The sequence below is a fragment of the Hydra vulgaris genome, chromosome 11 (genome assembly GCF_038396675.1).
Source record: "Hydra vulgaris chromosome 11, alternate assembly HydraT2T_AEP".
Classification (NCBI taxonomy): domain Eukaryota; kingdom Metazoa; phylum Cnidaria; class Hydrozoa; order Anthoathecata; family Hydridae; genus Hydra; species Hydra vulgaris.
The window spans coordinates 32,641,072-32,658,228 of NC_088930.1; the positions used below are offsets into that span (position 1 = coordinate 32,641,072).

General features: G+C 30.0%; 2 protein-coding genes across 2 annotated transcripts; both read right to left on the bottom strand.

Annotated features, from left to right (window-relative positions):
* Positions 1-1,450: 1,450 nt before the first annotated feature.
* LOC136086974 (zinc finger MYM-type protein 1-like) lies at positions 1,451-2,988 on the bottom strand. Its single transcript, XM_065809476.1, has 2 exons — positions 2,864-2,988; positions 1,451-2,546 (listed from the first exon to the last, which is right to left on the bottom strand). The coding sequence occupies exons 1-2, from the start codon at positions 2,986-2,988 to the stop codon at positions 1,451-1,453; spliced, it is 1,221 nt and encodes a 406-aa protein (XP_065665548.1).
* Positions 2,989-11,233: 8,245 nt separating this feature from the next.
* On the bottom strand, positions 11,234-14,043 carry LOC100212109 (large ribosomal subunit protein uL14). Its single transcript, XM_065810797.1, has 5 exons — positions 13,910-14,043; positions 13,563-13,772; positions 11,693-11,764; positions 11,503-11,544; positions 11,234-11,330 (listed from the first exon to the last, which is right to left on the bottom strand). The coding sequence occupies exons 1-5, from the start codon at positions 13,923-13,925 to the stop codon at positions 11,248-11,250; spliced, it is 423 nt and encodes a 140-aa protein (XP_065666869.1). The 5' UTR covers positions 13,926-14,043; the 3' UTR covers positions 11,234-11,247.
* Between the last annotated feature and the right edge of the window lie 3,114 nt (positions 14,044-17,157).

The window sequence follows — 17,157 nt, forward strand, 5'->3', positions numbered from 1 at the left end:
CAAAAGTTGCACATTGATAAAACATGTGCCTCCAGATCCTTGTCAAGTTTTCCAAACATTTTTTCTAATGGGTCAGTTGTAAATTTTCCCAGTATTATATAGTTAAAAGATTTTGCAACAAAAACTTTGTAAGGGCTACTAAACCACGACACATATAAGCTAAGGCTGCACCTGTATCTTTGGTGAACTGGTATTGTCTGCTGCCTTGTTTGCTAGTCATTTGTTTTGCCATTGTTGCAAGACTAAAAATTGTTGCAAATCATTGTTGCAAGAGTAAAAATGATAGTCTAGCATCTTCTGAAGTTGATATAACTGCTCTATCTGGATCTTTATATTGAATCAGGGCCGGATTTAGATATGTGGAGGCCCTGGGCATATATTTTGTGGAGGCCCACTCCACCTTAAAAACACAAAAAAGATAACTCTATATATTTTTAATAATAGTAATGTGCATTTCTCAAGCATTTTTAATTAACATAGTTGAGCCATATAGTTAAATAAAACACTCTACCTTAAAAGCACAAAAAGGTAGCATTCTTATTCATAATAATGTGAAACATTTATATTTCACTAATAAACAAGCAAATAGTTAAACACAATTAATACGCAAAGTCGAAGATATCTGGAGAAGGGAAACGAATGAATTGAAATTATAATTACAAGCCCGGCACTTTACGAGACTTCATCTTTGCGAAGTCTTGAATCAATTGGTTAAAGTCAATCTCTCTGAGAATATCATATTCAGTACTCATTAAAGTTAGAAAACTAAGCTTATCATGAGTCATTGTAGTGCGGAGTCGATTCTTTATGAACTTTATTTTACTGAACGAACGTTCCCCAGAACAGTTTGTGATCATTAGGACCAAGTTCTTAACATTATCTCAACATTTGGAAATGTATCCACAACTTACTTCTTCAGCAATAGTTTGTAAAGAAAATGTTCTCTTCCAATGTTATCATCTTCTTTAAGAAGAAATTCAGCGAAGAAAACTGTAAACTGCACAAGCTCACCACTAAGTGCTGGATCTAAATCATTCTTATATTCATCAACCAATTTTCTTGCCGCTGCTTCTATCTCATTGCACTCCAGTGAATCCAGTTTTCTCAAAAAACCGAAAAGAGAACAGGTATTCTCATATGCTTTTAAGCGTTGGTTCAAAGAGGTTTGATATTAATCTATAAGGGAGAAAGTTCTGAACCCGAAATTTTTCAGATGCCGTAAGTCTAACTTCTCCTGATCCTCCATAATCTAATGAGTGAGCCGCGCGCTTTGATAACGCTCGCGTGCTTTTACATATTCATTAGTTCCAGACATCTTCTTCCCTTTTTCCTCATAATCACGAAAATGCTCTCGTTTTTCACTCACAAAACACTGCAGAGACTTCAGTGCTGCTATGGCTGTGTTCAGATCGAGTTTGGGATCTTGTAGTATATGACTTGTAGCATTACTTCAAGCAAGAATGTCTTTCCAAAATGCAGCATAGATACCAGTTTCCAGTTTGCACATCTTGCCATGAAGACCATTTGCCTCGGAACGTGCTTTAGGTGTTTTATTTTCATTCTCCGATATATTTTGAAGTGTATTGCGGAAAGGATGATATCCAACGATGAGAGCTTTTACTGAATCGGATCGGCAGGACCATCGTGTTGTAGATATCCTTTTCGGTACATGCACCCAACCAGATTCCACACTTTTTAGAGAGTCTGTGAGAAGTGCATAACGATTTGTGGAAGCTGTGAAGAATACATACAGTGCTTCGAGAAAGTCATAAAAGGCTACTGCTGAAGCACAGCATTCGCTTACTGCTATTTGAACCAGATTTAGTGAATGTCCAGCACAGGGTATCCAAGTTGCGTGATGATTTACAGCTGACACTTTAGCTTGAAGGCCATTGTATCTCCCACTCATAGCTGAAGCGTTATCGTAAAATTGCCCAGGACAATTCTGAATGTCAATGTCATGGTCTTCAAGGAAATTCATTAATCCACGAAACATTTCTTCCGCTTTGTGTCCTTGATTCGGCAAAAGTTTCACGAATCTTTCAACTGGTCTATCTTGTTCCATATATCTGAATTTTAGAGTTAGTTGATCAACATGACCTTCATCAGCAGTAGAATCAAGAGACACTGAATAGTATTTCGACAATTTTAAACGTGAAATGATTTCGTTTAAAACTCGATTGCCCATTAGTCTAACAAGTTCTTCCCAAACAGTAGATGACAAATAGTTTGTTTGACCAGAACCACGATTGGCAAGATTTTTTATGTGTTGTCCTAAGAAATTATCGTATTCTGCCAAAAGTTCTAGTAACCCTAAATAATTGCCATTGTTAGGCGATCCAATCATTTCATTATCTCCACGAAGAGCGAGGCCTCGTTCACATACAAACTTAAGCACACTGATTAGTCGTTTAAGCAGACTACGCCAATAATGTTCATGTCGATCCATTTCATGAGCAAGTTCAGAGTCTATACGTCCAGCTTTTTTAGCACAACTTGCTGTTTTCCAAACAGCTTCAATATGATCTTTGGATTGCTCGTGTGAACTGAGTCAATCCGTTGCATGTTTCCAATCACAGAAACCATCGTGTGTTAATTGGGATCTCACAGTGCTCATTAACTTACAGAAAAAACAGTAAACTCGACCATTTGCCGGAGAAAAGCAAATTCAAGAACGTTTTACAACTTCTCCATTATGATTCGATTGCTGAAACATTGTTGGCGTACATTTCCGACTGACGTTGTTTGCAGCTTTCTGGATTGCTGATTTATCATTCAAAGACTTGACATCACTTGTTAGAGATCCGTAAGGCTTCTGCCTGCCCAGTAATTGATAAATTCTGCAGCAATTTTTTCTGGCCACCTGCTGATGTCATCCGCTTGTATATTCACTTGACTGCCTTGACATTCAGGCAATTCTTGCTCTAAAGCAATGTCTGTTTTCTCAACATTCTGGCTGTCCTTGGTATTTTTGTAAGCAATAGACATACTGCATGATGAAGCTGGTGTCTCATTTTCTGTAGCTGATTGACCAATTATAAATTCGAGTAATTCGAGGTGTTTTGTTCAATTCTCGAGTCTCTCGTTCAGAACGATCCTTTGATGCTTTCCTTTTTGCAGCACCATTTTGAAAATGTCGTGGACCTTTGTGTCTGTCAGTGTCCATTAAGTTTATCTAAATATAAATTAAAATAAATATTACAAAAATCAAAAGCTTATTTAATTATTATTTTCCTAAAAAATACATTACATTATAAAAAATCATTATAAAATAGGAATATTGCATCTGAATGTTTAAAAAATTGGGAATGGAAGGCTTGGAAGTATAACGGCAAAACAACAAATGCTTTTGTTAATGTCTCATTCAATAATATGTTTTACAAAGTTTATTATTAAACTTATTTTATAATGTTTATTTATGATAAGAACCATTATTCAACCAAATTAAACATATGTCTTGATCTAAATTTTTTAATGCGTTAGGGTTAGTATTAAAAACAAATGCGTTAGATAAAGTATTAAAAACAAATCACTTAAAATAAAAATAAGTTGATTATGCCCTAATCCTAATCTTAAACTGAATTCTTATATTAAACTTAATGTTAAAACAAACAACTCAATTCTGTTATTAAACTAAATGTTAAAACAAACAACTTAATTATTATAATAAGCTTACGAAGTTTTGCAGCGACCATGCGGCTAAAGAATCAACAGAAAAAGAAATTTCAGATGTAATCAACGGCCAGTTTAAACGCGACCGTTTTATGAGAATATTTAACTGGTTAAAATAAGACAATCAGATTTTATTATTTCGGCACATAGTGTTTTTTCATATTCCCATATTTAAGTCTCCTAACTGACACAATAATAGTTAGCGATTGTTGTGTTATCAACAAATAAGTTTATATTATTGTTAAATATTGTGACTGGTGATAGATAATAGCATAGAAACTTTGCCTTGAATGGAAGTCAAGAACTCAATATGATATTAAAACTGTTTATGAATTAAAAATTACAAAAAGATGAGAATTATTTGAATAGTTTTAAATTATAATCTGAAGATTGCATGCAGTTAACATTTAAATAAGGCTTTGAATGTTGAAATTCAAACAACTAGTTTCAATTTTACATATTTATATATTATATTCAAACTTTGAATATAATAATATATAAGTTGAATATAAACAAAAGATGATTTATTTAAACAAAATAATATTTTTTCGGTCTCATATAATATTTTATTTAGATAAATATATTACTTTTGTTATACAGTTTATTACGGTATGTGCCAAAAAAATTGTATAGTTGGTATATAACTTTAGGTGTTGTTATTTTACTATAATTACATTACTTTATTGTCATTAATACGTACTTTAACTCCACGAACCACAAAAAACATGCATAAAAATTCTATGACGATTTTATGTGGAGGCCCTTAATTGTGGAGGCCCCTGGGCAAATGCCCACCCCTAAATCCGGCCCTGTATCGAATATTAGCATACAGTCCTTTTGTATTGACAATTTTCCAGAACTTAACAAATTTTTCAATAAAAGTTATGGTGTCATCTGCTTCTTTTATATTAATGTTAGATTTTAAAGCAGTGACAGTTTCATCACAAAAGACTTGTAGACAAGTAGACACTTTTTGTCTTTCAATAGGTTTCGGTACAATAGACACACGTATAAATTTAGACAGTTTTACAATATTATTTTTTTCGAGTCTGAACAAACTTAAGATATTAGACCAACATGCGTATTTAGTTTCCCCATTCTATTCTTAATATAGCTTTTGGCTTTTTTCTGCAACCCAATTATTACGAACAGATTTAAGTAGATGCACAAAGTCATATAACAAAAACATATTGTTTTGGTCAACCATGGATCAACACATTCAAACATTTTAAATAGTGCTTGATTTACATAATTATTATCACATATGATGGCAACCGGTATCCCTCCAACGCTTTTTTTATTCCCTCTAAAACAAATTGAGTTTGTTCAATCAGAAATTTAGAATCAAGCTCACAAACAGGTAAAATTCTGCAAAAGTATTGCGGTCCTCCATAAAGTAAAACTAACATAAAACTTAAAACAGTAGTTGCTAAAAAGTCTGGTTTATATACTGCTTTTCCAAAGATTGAGCCAGCATGGTAAGTAAGAGATGATTTGATATATACTTCGTCAATCAATAATAAACGCTTTTTTTGCATTTCATTTTCGAGTTTAGAAAAAACTGAGTTTAAAAACTCTGTATCATCCATTGCAGAATCCAGTTTTGAAGTTAGCTTTGTTAGAAGAGAAAAACTTGGAAATTCATAATCTTCCCTTAATCTTCCATATAATGATCTTGAAATTACAAAGTATTCAAATGCTCGTACAATATTGTGGTGTATTAATTTTCCAACTGTAATAGAACCCATATCACGGATGTGTTGCAAAAGATTTACTATTTTATTGGATTTTGTTAAGTTATTTAAAAAATTAATAGCTTTATGTAATTTTGAGCAAGAATCGATTATGAAAATCCTATTTTTAGATAGAGATTCAATTTTAAGTTTAATCCCACAAAAGTATCTCTCAAAAGTAAGATCATTTTAAGCATAAACTTGACAATTGAAGAGTTTTCTTCAAAATCTGTTGACTGAATGGTCAGCAACTTTTCACCAGCTAAATACCAAATTACATTAACTGTACCAAAATCAATTCCTTTATTTTGTAACTTCTGATGTAATGAGCTAGGCAAGGATGTAATTTTATCAGCAGCTAAAAATATATCAAGTTCGTTGGGCGTAATGTTACGGACAGATGAAGATGCTTTAAAAGTTGTTCTTAATGGAGTTGGAAGAGTAGGTATTAAACTAGATTTGATACATGTAAAAACTGATGGAGGATCATGCCTTATATGGCCAAATTTGGTAACTGTTGGATATCCAGATAGACATCCAACAGTTTGTTTAGGTTAGTTTTATGTCAGACAACATACAGTCTAGGTACAGGATGTTAGCCTTTTGCAAACAACTGTATCTGGACTGTATATTGTCTGGTGGTATAGCATTCACCCAACAGGTATATTCTTTTTTTTTCATGAGGAAGCTGGAAAATTTTTTCTTTATTTTCCTTATTGTAATTACCATAACAGTGTGTCACACAAAACTAGATAATTATTGTACTTTAATTAAAAATTAGTACAAGACAACGCTTGCAAAAGCTGAACAAACTAATTTTAGAATATTGTTGGGCGCCAGCCCCAGACCTCTATATACGCGTGTACGAGGCCTGTTAGTAAAGATGGCTATGTGTAGAAGTTATAATAACCACAGTTTATTTTTATTTTTGTTAGTTTACTGTTTTCTTCCTTAAAACTTCCTTAAAACAATTCTGCGAAAAAGCAAATATTGAATACAAAAAACTTCTAGGATATTCAAAAGTTATATCGCTAGCTTTAACACCTGCTATAAGCGTGTTTTAAAATTGTTTGAACCTCTCCGTTCATATTTATTAAATTTAAAAAAATGTCCAAAAACTCTCAAATCTTTTTTCAATAATAAATTATATTCATATAGAGATACTTATGTACTTTGAACACGGTCAGGCAACTTTATTTTAAAAAACAATTCAAAAGATTGAAAGCGATAATATTTCTGCCCCAGAAATTAGTCAGAAATTATTTTAAACAACTGCTGCAGAAACTATTTTAAACAATTTTATCCTTCAAAAGAAAATCACGACTTAAAAAGGTAGCGCAGAATTTTTAACAAACATGCTTTCAATTCGTCAAAAAATGGTCTGAAACAAATATCACAAAAAACAACAGTTTTCAATGGTGTTTTTTGAATTCAGCTGTAAATTGGGTAGATATTGAAAAGTATGATGAGGTTCCCGATATAAAAATCGTTGACAACAGTCTGTGTGACGAAATAAGAAGAATAAATTTATTTATTATTTATTTGTTTGGATAAAATATTATTATATGAAAACAAATAAATAACATTCAACTTGCAAAATTTATTTAAAATATGAAAATGTCGTAATACAACTTTTCTTTACTACCTTTGCTTAACTACCTTTTACTCAATATAAAACTATTAAAAAAAAAAAACTATTTAGAAATTTGCATAATACATAGATAGATAGATATATAATCTTTTTCGTCAATGTAAAATTTTTTTACAAAATTGTTAACGTAACAAATTGACCGGAGCAAGCAGAAGACGATGGTCTTATCATCTTGCCCCGTTAATTTCAATTATATTTTACAATCAATATTAATTAAATGTAAGATATACACAAATTATAAGATTTTTAAATATATATAAATGTAAGAACTCATATAAGTAAAATAGCCTAGTATCTTTATAAATATAAATACAATTAAAAGCATTTTTATAAATGTAACCATAAATATTTCCAGCTATTGTGTAAATGGAAAAAAAAAATTTCAAGACGTGTAAAAGTTTTTTTAAAAATGAGATATTGTTGCAGTAATGCTGAGGTCAAGTAACTGTTGTTTAACAACGCATTTCAAATGTTGAAAAGAGTTTATCGTTTTAATCTCATTTGTGAGAAATGAGTTCCACAACTGTGGTCTTCTTCTAGATATTAAGAATTAGGATTGTCTCAAAGACATTTTTGGAATATAGTAGTTCTGCTTAGAATTTTGTTTTGTATTTATGATCAATAAGTTGGAAGTAATTATGGAACATTTTTGGGACCAAATTATTTTTTACTTTGAACATAAACTGAAGGATGCTACAGATGTTTTGTTCATAAATATTAAGAACTCTGAGTTCTTTCATTATTTGTTTAGCACTAACATATCCATTTCTGAATATGCGGCATGCTTGCTTTTGTTTTTTATAGACTACTGCTAGTATTGATTGGTAATTACTTGCCCAGGCAACATTGCAGTAGCTAATGTAGCTATGAACAAATGCAAAGTATAAACTTTTTAGACATACTTTATTTAAAATACACTTAGTTTTATGCATAATCCCAATGCTTTTACATATTTTATTTTCAAACAACTTGATATGCTCTTTCCAGCTAATATGTTCATCTAGAACGACTCCTAGAAACTTCACAGAAATTGCTCTTTTTAATTTTGTTTTGTCAACTAAAATATCTGGAAGTTTAAATAGTAATGTGTCTGACTTTGATGGTTTTGTGAAAAGAATGTATTTGCTTTTTTCAATATTCAAGGAAAGTTTGTTTGCCTTCAACTAATCGCTTAGTTCTTCAAGCTCCTGATTTACTGTGTTAAAAATAGTTTTAATATTTGAGTGGGTGTAAAAAGCTTGGATCTGCAAAAAGAGCAAAATCCAGTATACGAGAAGGTAAAAATATGTCGTTAATATAGACAAGAAAAAGCAAAGGACTTAGAATAGATCTCTGGGGAACGCCACAAGTAATGGTTTCGAGGGAAGTATAAGTTTTATTGTAATATAAAGCTTGTTTCCGATTATTTAGATAACAACTAAAATATTTTAGATTTTTTTTTTTATACCATAATTACTGTATGTATAGAAGGATCTCGTAATCCACTGTATTGAACGCCTTTGACAAATTGTTAAATACTCCAAGTATATATTGATTTTTGTCAAACCGATTTAAAATTTCGTAAATTAACTTTATCACTGCATGGTCTTTTTTAAATCAGTATTGGTTATTAAAAGGGATATTGTGATTTTGGAGGTATGAAGAAAGTCTGTTGTGCATTATGCGTTCTAGTACTTTCGAGAAGCATGAAAGTATGGAGATAGGCCTATAGTTTAATAAAGTAGAGTTATCTCCACATTTATACATCGGATCTACGCGTGCTAATTTTAAGTGTTCAGGACTTTTTAATGAGAGATTAAAGATATACAATAGGGGATATTCAATAACATCATAAACTTCTTTAACCACATGAGAGCTTATATCATCAAGACTCTTTTTTGATTGTATTGTTTTAAATGTGTTTTGAAGCTCATTAGATGATAAGTCAAACTCATCCATTATTTCTAATGGTCCACTTCTTTTAAATATGATTTAAATATTTTTTTACTTTGAGTTATTTTATTAGCTAGTGTGTTTCCGATGTTTGTAAAATAATTGTTAAAATTTTCAGCAATCTTTTTTTGATCATTAATAACAATGTTTTTGTTATCGATATTTTAATAGTTTGTCAGGATATTACTTCGATCAATCTTTCCCTTTCCTATTACTTCTTTTATAACATCTAAACATATAAACATCTAAATCAACATATAATCAAAGTCAACAACTATAATAACTAAACGCAATTTCGTTGCAAAAATCGTTGGTTCGTTCTTTTAAAATGGCAAAAATGCAGTAAAAGCACGAGTAATAGCAATACTAATAACATTTATTGTTCTGTGATACTATTTTAACTCTATAAATAGTATAAGAGATGCATAAAAAATTACAACTCTACGATAGTTACACAATAGTAAAAAGACTTCTTTCTCCACGGGTTACCTTGCCCCACCATACCTTAACACACCTTCTAAACAAAGTTTATTCAGTTTTCTTTATTAACTTTTGAATAAACTCAATTTTAGCTTTTTCGTTAGTAAATAAAGAAAACTATAGTGCTTTTTGATTTTCTTATGAAGTAGAGAATAAATAAGAAATGGATATGTCAGTTAATTATTCTCTTTTCCAAAAGTGCTCTAGTGAACGAAACTAATAAGTAAATTAAGATGAAATGTTGAGAGATATTATACACATAAAAATAAACAGTTAAAGAAAGCAGTTGCAACTGCTTTCTTTCACCACTCAATTGAGTGGTGCCAAATTGATGGTAAAGTGACTCTATGGGGTCTTTGAAACTGGAGAGAAGAAGGAATAATGTTCATTTTTTAAACAATAAGTACAAGACTTACGCATTAAAACAATCATATTCAAGAAAATGTTATTTCTAAAATATTTACTAATAGTAATTCTACTAATTTCAAGTAACCACCTAAAACAACTGTTGGTAAATATTTTGTTAATGATTATTATATTAAAAAACTATGCAATTATAGATTAAATAACTCGTTTAGATGCATCCAAGGTATAGATAGAGTTCTTTTTCTCTTGTAATGATATTTTTCAAGGCAACGCCTCCAAAGAGACTTGCTAAACTCTTTTGTTTAAAGTTCCTCTATTAGTGCACCGAACGAGGAACTCTAAACATAATCCATATCATATAACCATCAGCGGCTATGGTTTTGAATGACGACGTCCACGGAGATTTTCTACAAGCTAGCTTACTTTTAAAACAAGAACTTACGGAGGCTTTGCCATGTAAAATGTAATCATATATCACAAGAGTTTATTAGTTTAGTGTTTGAATAAGGGAAAAGGATAATAAAAGAAAGTGATCACCTCCGGATTCGTTTCCCAACACGGACTTTGCAAGTAGTCTAAGCCGTTTTAATTTAGTTAGCGTTATAACTTGAACAATAAAATCGAGTTGATTAAGTTAAAATAATTTAATGCCCCTTAACGTGACCACATTAAATTCGAGGAAATATTTCACCACAGGAATCTCATAAGGGAAAAAAAAGCGAATAAGTTTATACCACAACCCTTAAAATTATGAAAAAAGACAAGGTCGACAAAAAGTTCCTAAAACGTTTTCCTTAAACCATAAAATCGACAGAAAAACAAACACCGAGTTATTTAACTTTTAAACATCATGATGGATTTAGTTGACGTCATTATTTGCTAAAAAAATGAGAAAACCGGACGAAAGTTGATTCTATTGGGAATTTTTTTAAATTTGAAAAATATTTTTGTATATCGAGAAAGTTTGTTTTACAGAATAAAGTTTATTAGCTAATTTTATTTTATTTGTTTACCATTTCAAATACTTTTTTTGTTGCGTTTCGAAAATATTTGTTTATAATTTAAATAAGGCGCATGATTAGCTGCTTTCATTAAATGATTTTCTTAAGAATTGAAATAAAAGGTTAAATATGCCGTTTTTAATTTATTTAAAATAACAGATAAAATTAAGCTTAAATATATGAAGTAGGCAAAAAAAAAATAAGTGACCTAGAGCCGTTGGCATTGCTGACCTTAATTGTGAGGACTACAACCCTAAGGTTTTTTGGTGTTTTACACTAAAAGCTAAAATCCAATTTTGAGATATGCTTATTTCAAAGAACTTAACTTGCTCAATGTTTTGGGGATCTTAACACGCATTATTTTTTAATGAAAATTAAATATAATGAAAACAATTGAATAGGAGATTTTATTTTATTGAATGGTGCCAGCGTTAGAAGCTATTCTTGGCCATAATTCGGCACATTCTTTCGCAACAGGTCCAGTAATTGCTGATCCTAAAGTTATGAATAACGTTTTATAGAAAATGAATTGATCAACTTTATGTATTGATATACCAGCAACATTGACTTAAAGACTAAAAAACTGATTACTAAAATTCATACTTAATGAAAAAAAAAAAAAGTTTTATAAAAGAGCATATTTCTTAAAAAATTATAAAAACGTTACCTTTCATTTCACCTTTGTTATTAACAATAACACCAGCATTATCTAAAATAATTGTTAAGCTAGTAACAAAATGTAAAAAAAAAAAAACAACAACTAGAATTTATTAAAAATTTAATCAATATTTAGACATAGTAACAAAATACTGTAAAACAGTCTTAAAAACTTATAATTTATCTGACTTGATCATTACCTTCAAAATAGATAAAAACACCATTCTTTCTGCGAAATGGTTTTCTTTGTCTTATAACTACTCCAAGCATAACTAAATGTGAAAAGTGTTATTTTAGAAATGTTCACCACTTTATTCTGTTATTTTATCAATAAAAGTTATTTAAGTTTTACTATTGATTCAACTACACACACAGTTTTTTAAAATTTGAATTAAAATAAAAAAATTTAAAAAACTTATTAAAATACAAAATAAATTTAAAAAAATAATAATAAAAATACTTAAAAAACATACACTTATTTCAAAGGTTGAGAAAAAAAATTTTTTTTTACTAATATTTTGTTTAAATTTCACTGTTTTAATACCATTTTTACATTTCACATCTATTATTCCACACACACACACACACATTTTAGTTGAAAATTTACAATCAAATTTAAACTTTGTGCCAAATTTTAATTTAAAATTACAGAACAGTTGAAGAATTCTTGCTGTTTTTACATCAATATGGCTGTTTTTACATCAATATGGTTTCAGCCTACTTGTTTTGTAGAAATTGGTTAAGAGCAAGCATTTTGTATCAGAGTTTGCTTGTAAATAAGTTGTTCCATAAAAAAGCATAAACAACTTGACTACAGAGTAATCTATTTACTCTACATTATATATTGAACTTTTTTAACATAATGACCAGAATTAGGCTCATATTCGAGATATATTATACTTATAGTATAATATTATCTAGGATGTGAACTCAATTCAAGTCATCATGTTAAACAGGTTCTATATAATGTAGAGTATATAAATTACTAAAAACTATATCACAAAGAGTGATATACACTACATTTAACTTTATTTTATTTACAAAAGAAAAAATTTGCAAAATGGGCTGAGCATATGACTACTACACCAGCTTACACAAGACGCCAGCCCTAACTTTACTCAAGTATGACTTTGTTCAGTATTTAAAACGCAGTATAAAATTTTAATTCAAAATTAATCACAGGTACAGCTATTTTAAAAACAGACTACAATTTTAATTTATAAATTTTAAAACACACAATTGCTTATAGACAAAACTTAGGACAAAACTAAACAGACAACAATACTTTAGCAAATATTTAGCACTTTTTCAACTTTATAACTGGATTTGGTTTATGTCAACTTTTTATTCAGACAATTACATGCTGTTGACTAATTTTTTTCTTTTTTGTTTAGTAAAGCATTGGGACCTTGTTAATTTTTTCCATATTTTTTATGCAACTGTGGCTAACTTTAACTGAATTTCGATTAAAATTTATTTAGTAAAAAGTAATTTATTAGAGGGTAGGAAATACTTATTAACCAATTTAAAAAACACTTTTCCTATTTAGTGGAACTTTTTTATCTTTCATTTTGATATACTACTAAAAAACATCTTTTAGGAAAATTTAGTTTTTGTAAAAAGGTTACAGTAGCCTTTTTGGTAACAGTTAGCTAGTAACTCAACTATTTGTTAAAATCATAAAATTAAAATACTCATAGTCTAAGATTAAGTATTTTGGTTGAATTATAATTGGATAACAAATTTATATTATGATAAGTAGAACTTTTACCACTAAATACTATAATATTATTCTGCTTTTTATAACTATAGTACTTAAATCAGACTAACATAATTAACTTCTACTAAAATAACTTTAACAATTAGAAATTCTTATGCACAAACTTAAATCAAGTTTGCACATAATATTATCCTATAAGAAGGGAGAATTTTAATAAGTGATCAATAACCACAGTAATAAAACACTTTTATTGTGTAACTAATAATATAGTAAGAAATGTATTTAAATTTTATTTAGTATAAAATTATTTTGCATAATTTGTATTTAAATTTAAAATCAATAATTTTCACCTTTTTTCCTAAGTTCTGGCTTTCCTTTTTTGATAGAAGTAACAAACATATCTCCACATGTAGCAGAAGGTAGACGATTAAGTCTTCCCTTTATTCCGCTAACAGCAATTACAAACATGTTCTTTGCTCCAGTATTGTCTGCACAGTTCATGACTGCTCCAACCGGGAGGGCAAGAGACATTCGGAATTTTCCACCAACCCTACCTCCAGCTACAAGAAAATATACAACTTAGTAACATCGGTACACCACGCATTAATATTCGAATTTATAAAATTATCCATAGCAATATCAGATTGGTAAGATAATTCCAGGTTGAAATAATTTTTATTAAACTTTAAGAAGTTACCTCTTTTGGCCGACATATTGGCAATCACTTATTAAAAGAACGGGAATTATTCCGCAAAATACTTAGCCAATCTATCACGGACGTGATTGAAACAAGGAAAATAAAAGTTTTATTAGTTTACCCCAACACCGTTTCCGTAACAATGGAATCTTGGGATATCCTAACAGTTTCCACTTAATTGCCACCCTAAGCTCAATTGATTAAATTTAATTGAAACCAAAGTTCTATACAAACTAGGGTTAACTGTTTAGTGTTACTTTTTTCAAACTTTCAATTTTAAAATCTTTTTTAACAGTAAACATTCACAATCTGTTGAAGAGTAACTTACACAATATATATATACATATACATATATATATATATATATATATATATATATATATATATATATATATATATATATATATATATATATATATATATATATATATATATATATATATATATATATATATATATATATATATATATATATATATATATATATATATATATATATATATATATATATATATATATATATATATATATATATATATATATATATATATATATATATATATATATATATATATATATATATGGTTTATGGTTGTTGTTAGTGTATGGCTTGTTGCAATGCCAGATGAGAAAACTATCGGATATGAACTCCCTAGTCATGGGTCAATTTTGAGAAACTTTCTGTTTCATCATCAAGAATTTGTAATGAAAGTTGCGGAGAGCGCTAAATCAACAGTTATTTATTATTATTTTTTTATTTATTTAACTTTTATTTCGCTGATTAAACAATATTACAATTTTTCATATAAAATAAATAACATCGTAAACATAAAAAACCTTTATAAAAAACGTTTTTAATCTTTTTAATTTATAATATATATATATACTATTATAATCAGTCAGGGACTTAAAGAAGGTAAAGATGATGCGTTTATCATCACAACCTTTTCATAGAGCCCCTTTAGTCACTATTGAAATAGAAATAAAAAAACACTTTAATTTTTAATGAAAAATAAAAAATTTAATAAAACTAAAACACATAAGAAGAAAAAAAGAAAAAATAAATAAAAAGAAAAATTGCAAAAAAAATCTGAAAACAAATACTGAGAACTGTAATATAAATGTCAGGAATAAAGGAGATGCATTTTAGTTTGTTGTTTAAACGATGAAATGCTTTTAGGTCTTTAATATTTTTATTTTGGAAACAATTCCATATTGATTGACCTCGGTTTGTAATTAGAAAACTTGACTGCGGTGATTTAATTTTTCTTAGTTGGTAGTCGTTCCTGGTATTTGAATGCAGATTATATTTTTCAGAAAATGATATAAGAAAGTTATCTGAAAAAACGTATGGTAGATGATTGTTTTTATATTTATACATAAAAATTAATATTTGCAATGTATTAAGTTTCTCAATATCTAGAACCATCATGCTTTTCATCACTGGAGCCGGGTTTACTAACCTATTTAAATAATAAATTGCTTTGCATGCATGGTTTTGCAGACTTTGCAATTTTAGCAATTTGGTTTTATGGGTGCTGGCCCATACAATATTTAATATATTACAATAGTTGATGCTGCACTGGTGATTTGGGGTAAAGCTTGCATTCCAACGAAGCACGTTGACTCCTGTGTACACAAGCTACGGAAGCTGTTCAATCACTATTGTAACTTAAAAAATAATTGTTTGACTCAGAAAATCAGCTCTAGAATAAAGAGTCAATTGCTTCTGAGTGATTTTGATGATTTGTTTGATATCTCAACTAAAGATGTACTAGCAACCATGACCAATGATGAGGATAAACAGTTCTTTCATATGATGCAAGATGATCTATTTAGAGCAAATTTGGCCATTGTAGACAAATATCTTGCTTATAAATAGGCACGTAAAATAAAAAGCTTTTGCAGGCAGTTTCTTGAAAAAAAATCTGATATTGAAGTGCAACAAGCACTTTCAGCTGCTTTTGTTTCAGTGAACACCGACAAGTCTAGCAGCAAATCGAGCAATGATTCAAATGCTAACGACTTTGATGCTCCTTAAATTTCAACCACACTTAATCTGAAACTGAAAAGAGTGAAAAAAACTGTTGATACAAAGGGGATTCCTGCTCGCGGCCGCGTAAAGCTTGCAGACCTTGATGAAATGTTCTTCGTTGGCACTGTCGCACAAGCGCTTGGCGTTGATCTGGATGATGTTGTTTTGTCCCACAACACAATTCAATGTTGTTTTTTCCCACAACACAATTCAACGAGCACAAAATGAGACACGTTCTATTGTAGGCGCAAGGACGCAATCTAAATTCGTGATAGATACCCCACTATTTCTGCAATGAGATGGCAAGTTACTTCCTGATATTTCCGGAAGAAGAGAGGTTGTAGACAGAGTTGCCATTTTAGTCACAAGTGGACACGTAGAACAACTTCTGGCAGTGTCAAAAATTGGCGAAGCCACAGGAGAAAAACAGTTTAATGCTTGTCTTGGGGCGCTGGGTGACTGGCAGTTAAGTTCATAAGTTCAAGGACTCGTATTTTACACAACTAGTTCTAACACTGGAGTTCATTTTGGTGCATACAAATTAATTGAGAAATCTTTGAACAGCAAATCTAGTTTCAAAGTCGCTGCCAATGATGTCTTGATTGAAATGCCTAATAGTTTACGACAAGAGATGATCTCGTTTTATAAGACGGTAATTAGAGATAAAACACCGTGAGAAAATCACAGAGAGCCTTTTCAGGTGTGCATTCTTTTTCTTGACGGAGAAATTGATGACAAGCTATGTATTCGTGCACCATGTGTCTTTCCATATGCCAGATGGATGGCTAAACCCATCTATTCTATTATCAACCTACAGCATACAAGTCGCAAGGCTTGATGAAGGTTTCTCTTTTTGTTTCGCTCATTTATGCTCAATTCTGACATGAAGTACTACTTGCAAGGAAAGCACCACTGAATGACCTTAATACTGTTAAAGCTCATAACGGCGGATCCACATCATTAAGTAAGGGAAGAGCGATTTTTTAGATTTTTTTCAGCAACCCCTTAAATCATAACTTTTTATCTAATTTTCGTTTAATATCAGAAAATGTTTAGGTGTTGTTAACGAATTTTTTTAATATTTTCAATACTTCTGAAAAACAAAACTTTATTATAAAGAACATGCTAAATTCGCAGCTACTTTTACTATGCGAAACACGATGGGTTGAGAGACATGACGTTTTGCTGAAGTTTAGTGTCGAAGTTCCACAAT

What these genes read in the sequence shown, in the direction of transcription:
- LOC136086974 (XM_065809476.1), bottom strand. Translation starts at nt 2,988, where the DNA reads ATGTCTATTGCTTACAAAAATACCAAGGACAGCCAGAATGTTGAGAAA. An exon ending in CAAGCGGATGACATCAGCAG is followed by an intron (nt 2,547 to 2,863) that starts GTGGCCAGAAAA and finishes GGATTGACTCAG; the next exon opens with TTCACACGAGCAATCCAAAG.
- LOC100212109 (XM_065810797.1), bottom strand. An exon ending in GCCAGAACTTAGGAAAAAAG is followed by an intron (nt 11,765 to 13,562) that starts GTGAAAATTATT and finishes TTTCACATTTAG; the next exon opens with TTATGCTTGGAGTAGTTATA. An exon ending in TGTTTTTATCTATTTTGAAG is followed by an intron (nt 11,545 to 11,692) that starts GTAATGATCAAG and finishes CAATTATTTTAG; the next exon opens with ATAATGCTGGTGTTATTGTT.